The sequence below is a fragment of the Phaethon lepturus genome, unplaced genomic scaffold (assembly GCF_000687285.1).
Source record: "Phaethon lepturus isolate BGI_N335 unplaced genomic scaffold, ASM68728v1 scaffold17453, whole genome shotgun sequence".
In the NCBI taxonomy this organism is placed as follows: domain Eukaryota; kingdom Metazoa; phylum Chordata; class Aves; order Phaethontiformes; family Phaethontidae; genus Phaethon; species Phaethon lepturus.
In genome coordinates, this window is record NW_010531353.1 from 27,882 (window position 1) to 37,133 (window position 9,252).

General features: G+C 39.5%; 1 protein-coding gene across 1 annotated transcript in view; it reads left to right on the forward strand.

Annotated features, from left to right (window-relative positions):
* Positions 1-8,729, forward strand: part of SP3 (Sp3 transcription factor) — a gene marked incomplete at its 5' end in the record, with an annotated part of 26,152 nt that extends 17,423 nt beyond the window's left edge. The window contains 2 exons of the mRNA XM_010284535.1: positions 4,551-4,747; positions 6,971-8,729. Coding sequence (XP_010282837.1) covers positions 4,551-4,747; positions 6,971-7,287 — 514 coding nt within the window. The remainder of the gene's footprint in view (positions 1-4,550; positions 4,748-6,970) is intronic.
* Positions 8,730-9,252: the final 523 nt, after the last annotated feature.

Here is a 9,252-nt window from a genome sequence, read left to right on the forward strand (position 1 = left end):
CTGCATGGTTACTGAGAAACATTTCCCATCTTTATAAAGCTAAAATGTACTATGAAAATACTTAAATATTAATTGATTTGAAGAGTTCAGTCAAGAAGTAGTCCTGAGTACTATTCTTTTACTCAGTGGTGATGGTTATTGGCCAGTGCAGCAAGAAAGGCCTCTTAGCATGACATGTTAGGGCATAGTGCTAGACTGTCACAGCTGCCAAGTGTCCAGATAGAATTTGTCTCAAATCCAGTCAGTCTAGAGCAAACATGCAGATGCCTATATGAAGCTGTGTAGAATAAATATGCTTAGTTACCTATTCACAGTAATCTTGTGGATTTCATTCTGTGAATTCCTAACTTTCCCCTCACTTTGAACTTTGGAGCCCACTAAGAAATTCCGTCACCAATTAGATGAGGTGCTTAGCATTACGTATGCTACACCACCTCCGCACAGTAAGCTGACCATGTTGAACCTTGGTTTCCTTCAGTCTAGACTAAAGGTGCTATTAAGCAACTTCAAATGATTAACTTAGGAATCTTAAAATTATTCAAAGGGAATTTTGATATGATTTCATGTCATTTGTGTCACATTTGTGTACTGTATCATGCAAAGTTATGAAATATTCGTACTGATTATTGTGGAGGGGAAGAGTATAGTATATTTAGAGGGGTGAGAATGAAAGACCAAATACAAAAAAAAAATTCTATATGCAGAAATACATTTTGTTATAATAAGCACAGACTGAGCACTTCTTAGGGTTACATGGAATTGTACAGGCAATTATTCCGTTGGATAGCGGGATCCTGTGGAGTATTCTTTCAGTTACCAAGACTGTATATTGGAGGAGAGCCAGTTCCTTTGCCTTGCACTGCAATTGCTGGGTGCCTGGAGCCACCAAACAAGAGGACCTGAAGAAGAGCTGTCTAGAACTGAATCATTAGATGGAGGTGGACACAGAGCCTGAGAACTGTGGAACTGGTTGCAGTAAGGCAAAAGGAACAATACAGAAAATTTCTCCTTGGAGTCTGGGTAGCTGGGTGTTTTGGGCCGATAGATGTATGCTACTGGAATTGTTACAGGTAGAGTGAGTTTTGTGTGGTGGCCTGGCCATCTGCAGAGGCTCAGTAACTAGAAGAGAAAGGGGGCAATCTAAAGACATTTTGCTAAATGCCTTTGGAATTGGCTGAATGTTCAAAACTTGTGAATATTGAGCTTTTGTGTAGGTGGCATAGTACAAAATTAAATGCCTGACATTACAGTTAATTTTGCTTTTTAATCTTGGCTTGAGGGAAGGCATGGAAGAGTGTGCACCTGACAGTTTAGATGTAGCAAAGGTTACCAAAAATGGATATTTTTGGTAGCTAGCTCGTCCTAGAAGCTATGCTAAGGCTCATGGAGGACAGAGAGGTGATTCGAGACACTCAGCATGGCTTCATCAAGGGCAAATCCTGCCTGACCAACCTAGTGGCCCTCTACGATGCAGTGACTACATCAGTGGACAAGGGAAGAGCTACAAATGTCATCTATCTGGACTTCTGTAAGGCCTTTGACAGGGTCCCCCACAGCATCCTCTCTCTAAATTGGAGAGATATGGATTTCATGGGTGGACTGTTGAGTGGATGAGGAATTGGTTGGATGATCGCATCTTGAGGGCAGAGGTCAATAGCTCAATGTTCAGATGGAGATTGGTCATGAGCGGTGTCCCTCAGGGGTCTGTACTGGGACGAGTACTACTTAACATCTTGATCAATGACAGAGACGATGGGATCGAGTGCACCCTCAGCAAGTTTGCAGATGGCACCAAGCTGAGTGGTGTGGTTGTCATGCCTGAGGGACATGATGCCATCCAGAGGGACCTGGGCAAGCTTGAGGAATGGGCCCATGTGAACCTCATGAGGTTCAACAAGGGCAAGTGCAGGGTCCTGCACCTGGGTCAGGGTAACCCCCAGTATCAGTACAGGCTGGGGGATGAAGGGATAGAGAGCAAGGACTTGGGGGTCCTGGTGGATGAAAAGCTGGACATGAGCACACAATGTGTGCTCGCAGCCTAGAAGGCCAACCATATCCTGGGTTGCATCCAAAGCAGCGTGGCCAGTAGGCCGAGGGAGGTGATTCTGCCCCTCTACTTTGCTCTCGGGAGACCCCACTGGGAGTCCTGCATCCAGCTCTGGAGCCCTCAGCACAGGAAAGACATAGACCTATTGGACTGGGTCCAGAGGAGGGCCATAACAATGATGAGAGGGATGGAACAACCTCTTCTATGAAGAAAGGCTGACAGAGTTGGGGTTGTTCATCCTGGAGAAGAGAAGGCTCTGGGGAGACCTTATTGCAGCCTTCCAGTACTTAAAGGGGGCTTAGAAGAAAGATGGGGACAGACTCTTTAGCAGGACCTGGGGTAATGGTTTTAAACTGAAAGAGGGTAGATCTAGACTAGATATAAGGAAGAAATTTTTCACAAGGAGGATGGTGAAACCCTGGCACAGGTTGGCCAGAGAAGTGGTAGATGCCCCATCCCTGGAAGCATTCAGGGTCAGGTTGGACGGGGCTCTGAGCAACCTGCTCCAGTTGAAGATGTCCCTGCTTGCTGCAGGGGGGTTGAACAAGATGACCTTTAAAGGTCCCTTCCAACCCAGACTATTCTATGAGTCTATTCTATGGTTTCAGCTGAGGTAAGAGATGTAAAAAAGGCAATGTTTGTCCTGGTCCAAAGAAGTGATTTTCTTTTGGGACATTTGAAAAAGGAAAATTAAGGCAAAAGTATTCTTGCCAAGACTAATAATGATGGAAGAGCTTAAGATGTCAGGTCAGATGCTAGAGAATTTTTTGCATGAAGTTTATAAACAAGCTGGATAAAACAGGCAGGTGAACTTTCTGTGAAGCTAAGGGCTGAGGGGTGGCAATAAAACAAAAAAAAAGATAGGTAAGCAGAATCTCTTCTGTTAGCATATCCATAGGCTCATACGAGTCTACCTCTACCACAACAGGGTCAAAAGCCTTCTGGACTCTCTACTTGTACTGCCATTGAATTTGTTCTCAAGTCAAAACCTATATTGTCATGACAAATAATTAGTATGTAAAAGTTTTTCCTTCTGAGACAAAATGACTAATGAAGCACTATGAAGATCGCTCTATTACTGAGATTTCTTAGAAACGTTTTCTAGGCCTTAATTGGATTTTATCTCCTTACTGTTCTGGACTGTTCGGAATGCTTTAGGTACGTATGTGCTTAGGTTGGAATTCCCTTTAGATGCTGTGAGCTTTTAGAGTGAGTTAATTTCTGTGCCTGTTCAGAAATGCTTGCTCCAAGTGCTAGCTCCTTAAAGTATATATGCATTTTGCCCTGAACCCTCATTAGATGTAAAACAGAACTGTTCTGAATGTAGGGATGAGAATCCAAGTCTAGTAGTTGCTTGGTAAATCCTTCATCCACTGGACTGTTAAGCAGAAGTTGAGCACCCAATTTAAGGGAAAAAATTGCCCTGGGAAGGCAACTGAAAATTGTATAATCAGTTATGGAGGATGGAGTGCCCAAGACTGTGATTTCAGAAACCACTTAAGCTGTTCTCAGTTAACATTGCTGATGAATAAGGTGGCCTGATGCTTGGCTGCATTTTCCGATCTCCTCCCTTGTACCAGCATTTACCATTCATACAGCTGCATTGTCAGCCAGATCTATTCCGTGGAGTACCCCTTTCAGCAGCAACAAACACTTAAATTGGATAAAATCAATCATGATGCCCTGCACTGGCCAGACTGATCTCTTTCTCTGGTTCTTCAGAGGCTCTTACCTCTTTCTTGTGATTTTATTAAAAAAAAAAGTTAGGCTTTTGTATTAGGTACTTCCATGAATCAGTCACCTCATTTCAGTGAGGCAGCATGTTTAAAGAGGCAACAAGCTCCATAGTCTGGATTATACTATCTGTGAATTACATGTTCATTTTGATGGAATTTTTTTTTTCTGAAATACCAAGGAATTAATTTAAATGTCAGCAAGATCAGCCACTCCTTTTAGTGGAAATATTCAGGTTAGTATGCATCTTCCTCCAGCCCCAAACTGCTGCTCAGGTTTCCCCAAGATGCCAGAAGTCCCATCTGTTCTCTTCCCAGTTGCCAAAAATCTCTAGTTTCCGTTTTGGCAATTGCAGTAATTTTGGTTTTTCTTTGCCAAAACTGTATTTTACTGATATGGTAAAAACTGAAATTGGGAGAAATTTAAAATACGGGCACTTCGGCATCAAAGTAGTACAAACTGCTGTAATGGCTGTATTTCCAACTTTGTATGCTTGCTAAAGATTACACTTCTATCATTAAATTCAACAGCACGTGAAATTTAATAGTTTGTTGCAGAATCAGGATAGCACTATAGAATTTAGTTCCAGCTTCTTAACGGGGTGTACTGGGCTCTGATTGTATTTTAAACAAGAAGGGGAAGCAGCTCAGGTTTGTTTGCAGATCTGCTGGTATATGTAACCCCACTTATATATATATATATCAGTATTTAGGAGGAATGTATTAGAGTGAATAACTTTTTTTTTTTTTTTTTTTCCCCTCCTCCACAGAGGCTCCAACTTGGGAAAAAAGAAGCAACACATTTGTCACATACCAGGGTGTGGCAAAGTATATGGGAAAACTTCACATTTGAGAGCTCATCTCCGCTGGCATTCTGGCGAGCGTCCATTTGTTTGTACTTGGATGTTCTGTGGCAAAAGGTTCACCCGCAGTGATGAGCTTCAGCGACACCGAAGAACGCACACAGGTTTTCAGTCTTCGATTCTGGTGCATTTAGCTAAAGGAATGTCATGGAGAGGGCTTGGATAAATAACTTTTAAGAGGAGGACAGATCTTTGTGTTGGATTAATTTTAATGTAGGGTGACTTTTCTAAAATCAGGTGATACTTAGAGCTATATATACACTTTGGTTTCTTTAGTAGGTCTGAGGAGGAAAAACAGATCCCTTTTCAATCAGAATACTTCGATTCAGGTTCAACAATGCATTTAATTTCTTTGCATCAGATTAGAACTGCTGTTCCAGCTTAAAATTTTAATAATTTTCTCTCATTTTAAAAAATAAAAATAGAGGGCTAGATGTCAAAGAGATTTGATGACATTCATGAAATTAAGGAATAGCATGTGATAGTGCATCATTCTACATCTTCTAGTTTCATGGTTAGACCACCCATTAGGGAATCCAGGTTCACATTTCTCCTTTTGTTTAATACAGGGAAAAGAAATTAGTCTAGATCTTCCACCTTTTCAAGGAGCACTTTGTTTCAAATCTGTTGTCTGTATTACCTATTTTCCTACAAATTGAACCCATAATTACATTCTAAAATGTTCAAACTACAGGATGCTTACCTTTTAAAATTAGACTATTTGAAAAACCTAATGACAATAGTTAAATAATACATTGCATAGAAAACTGTCTTTGCAAGGTCTATGAAAAATATTTCATGTTTTGTACCTAACAGGGTGCTTTTGTTAGACATGTTGTACATTCGAACACAAGCTGGGAGGTTATGGTCTGTCTGTCTGGATAGCCAGATGGGTTTAAAAAAAAGAGGCCAATTGAATGATCCAGATCACAGGGCTAATGGCTCCTAGTGTACCTGCATATCAATAAAAAGTAGAGAACTGCAGGGATCTATCCTTTGACCTGACTTAACATCTTTACACTGACCTAGAGGAGGCAACAGAGCACACGCTTCTTAGGTTTGCGAACGATGCCAAACTTGGGCAACTGGTCAACGCGTTTGAGGAGGGCAGGGCTGCTCTTCAGAGGGACTCGGGCTGACAGGCTGAAAGGAACGAGCTGACAGGAACCTGATGAAATGCAGCAAGGATAAATGCTGCACCTGGGATGGAATTAACCCTTGCAGCAATGCAAGCTAAGCACCGACTAGTTGGGAAACAGCTCTGCTGAAAAGTGTCTTTACAGACAACAAGAGCATGAGCGAAAGCCAGGAGCAAAGATGGCTGGGGCTCTATCAACAGAAGCAGAGACACTAGTTCTGGGGAAGTGATTGCGCCCTTCTTCTCAGCACTGATTAGACTGCATCTAGGATATTGCATCTAGTTTTCAGCCCCCAATATATATAAGAAAGACATTGATCAACAGGATGAAGTTCTCTAAAGAGTGACCAAGAGGATCAGGAAGCTGGAGCATTTGCCTAATGAGGAGAGTCTGTAGGGACTGGGCTTATTCAGCTGTACAAAGAGGAGAGTAAGGACAGGGGGGAGCTTAATAGCAACCTTTTAGTACCTGTAGGGCCACCATTAAGAAGGCAAAGACAGACTTTTCATAGTGGTGCATTGGTAGGAGGATGAGAGACAGCAGACAAAGTTGAAACCAGAGAGCTTCAGAGCAGATACAAGTAAAAACTTTTTCATTGTGAGGACAGCTAAGCACTGGAACAGGCTGCCCGGAGAGCTTCTGCAGTCTCCATCCTTAAAGGTTTTCAAGACCAAACTGGATAAATTCCTGAGCAACCAGGTCTGACCTCATAGCTGACCCTGCTTAGAGAGGGTTTAGACTAGAGACCTTCAGAGGTGCCTTCAAACCTGAACTACCCTATGATCTTGTCTGTCAGTCTCAAGAGTGATTCTGCAGGAGCTCCTATGGTCTTCCCCATCCATCATTCGGCAGGTTTTGTTCTCCTTTTAAAAGTTATTTATTGGTAATAATTGCAGTGAAACTTAGCAGCCTGAGGATATGAGATGGCAGTATTCTTTAGCTTGCCTGAAAGATCTCCCCAGATTCAGTGTGACACAAAAATAAATAAATTCTTTTGAAGGATTTTATGGGTGCCTGAAAATTTAACACACAAGTTTACCATGTTGGATCACTTTTTTCTTCAGTATAGATATTGTTAGACTTCTGACTCTTAAAGGCAGTAAGTTATCTCAGGTTTTGGTGTACATGTGATATTTTTAAAGTTTTTGAAAACATTTTTTTTTCTTTTCTTCTTTTCTTCTGTGACAGGTGAGAAGAAATTTGTCTGTCCAGAATGTTCAAAACGCTTTATGAGAAGTGACCACCTTGCCAAACACATTAAAACACATCAGAATAAAAAAGGTATTCACTCTAGCAGTACAGTGCTGGCATCAGTAGAAGCAACACCTGATGATACTTTGATTACTGCAGGAGGAACAACACTTATCCTTGCAAATATTCAACAAGGTTCTGTTTCAGGAATAGGAACTGTTAATACATCTGGCACCAGCAATCAGGATATTCTTACCAACACTGAAATACCTTTACAGCTTGTCACAGTTTCGGGAAACGAGACAATGGAGTAAATATTACACAAGATACCTATTAATTGTGGTTATTTTTATACAGTAGTGAGAAGAATATTGTTCCTAAGTTCTTAGATATCTTTTTATTGATGTGCAAAAATTTTTGGATTGACAGTAACTTGGTTATACATGACACTGAAATGCCTTACTTTGTATGATATTCCATAGTATATTAAAATGGTAAAATTGCATGGGTTTTGTAGGTACTTTTGGAATCTAGAAGAGATGAAATTTTACCAAGTTATATTAAAAAAAAAAAAAGAATTTAACGATGGAAATGGTAGTCTAACCAAATGCATCAATCCTGTGTGGTTTAGTGTAAAAAAAATGAGAACATGTTGGTATTTATCTATTGTAAGATAAAAGAAGTTGATGGGTGAAAAGAAATCATGTTATGATAAAGAAATTTTGTAATTTTCTTGATGACTGGAATTTTTATTATGCATAACTGACAAATCAAGTTTCCAAGCAAATGTTACATAGTGTAGGCTTTACTTAGCTCATCAACTTGTCATTTTGAAGCTAATTATTTTAATTAGGTTAACTATGTACAATATTTTAAGCATTACTCTTGTAAGATTTTGAAAACTACATTTTAACATGGAACTCTAGGGATAGTCACCTTTTAAATCCTATTGAAAAGCCATGTTTAAGATTTAATTTGCCAAAATGATGTCTTGTTAATATTCTTTCAATAACCAAGGTGGGCAATATAACCAATGTTTAAAAAGCTTAAAATGTTAAAAAAAAATGTGTATAGGTTGAGGCATTTGGGTGGTAAGGCAAATGTTATAGTGAAGTATATCCCTTCTTTTGAACATTGGAGGACCAAAAATAAGGTGTATTGCGTCTCAGCAGTGATTTTTATCAAATCTTTTTCCAAAAAACATCTGTCTGCCAGGGCCTTAAAAGCCATCATGTAAATTACCAGTAAAATATAACATATGCAAATACAACAGAAAAATCACTTCCATATTGACAGTACTCCCAAACATATGGATATAGTCATAGTGAACTAGGGGTTTTATGAGGTTTTTATTTGTTTGTTGTTTAGTTTTTGGTTAGTCAATCTGCATTTAAATATCAGCCATCTTTCCTTTTTCGCTTCTTCCCTTAAAAATTGTATGTATCCAGTACATTTAACTGATAAACATATATGTTTTTTATTATGCTGAATTTTCTTTTTATTTTTAATTACTGTTTATATTTTCAATTATAGAAAAATGTACAAAATGAAGTTATATAGCCAGTCTGTAAGTGCTATACCATTTTCAAAAAATGTACAACAATAATTACTGCAGTTCACCTATTTACAAACATTTGGAAATCTGTTCATTTGTTATTCTTAAAACCACCTCAAATTTAAAGGCTACCTTATTGTACGTTTAAAGTGTATTATAACAGTGTGGTAGTTAATAAAACACTATTTTTTTTTCTTTTGACTTGAGTTTACTGTACTTCTTGTTAACTAACAAGGTGTGGTTTCATAATACATCTTGATAGCCTGAGATGTTTTATTATTTTGTGCTAGATGGTGGAAAGTAGAAATGTTTTTTCCTTTCCTTACAGGCAGGGAGATGGTAATACACCACCTCCTTGCTCTCAAAGAAACCCCCATCTGTATGTGCACAGACATGCATGTGCTATATACTGTGTTGGTGTAGTGGCAACTTTTTTGACCTTACGTTGAGTAGGGCACGAAGGAAACATAGGCCCTATCCTATAGAATATGAAAATAAAGTTGCATTTAAGTTCCCGGGCATTCTATGCCACAATACAGACAGTCTTGACTGGGAACTCTGGCTAAAAGGGATGTTTTAGATGGAGTAAGAAAGACCAGTGAGAACTGTGAGATTAAAGAGAGTGATGGCTGTATATGATGCTATAATGAAAGTGGAAAGCTCTTATTTGTGAAGTCTCAAGTCTTGGGAGTGTGAAGTGGTCAGAGGACAGACCAGGATAATT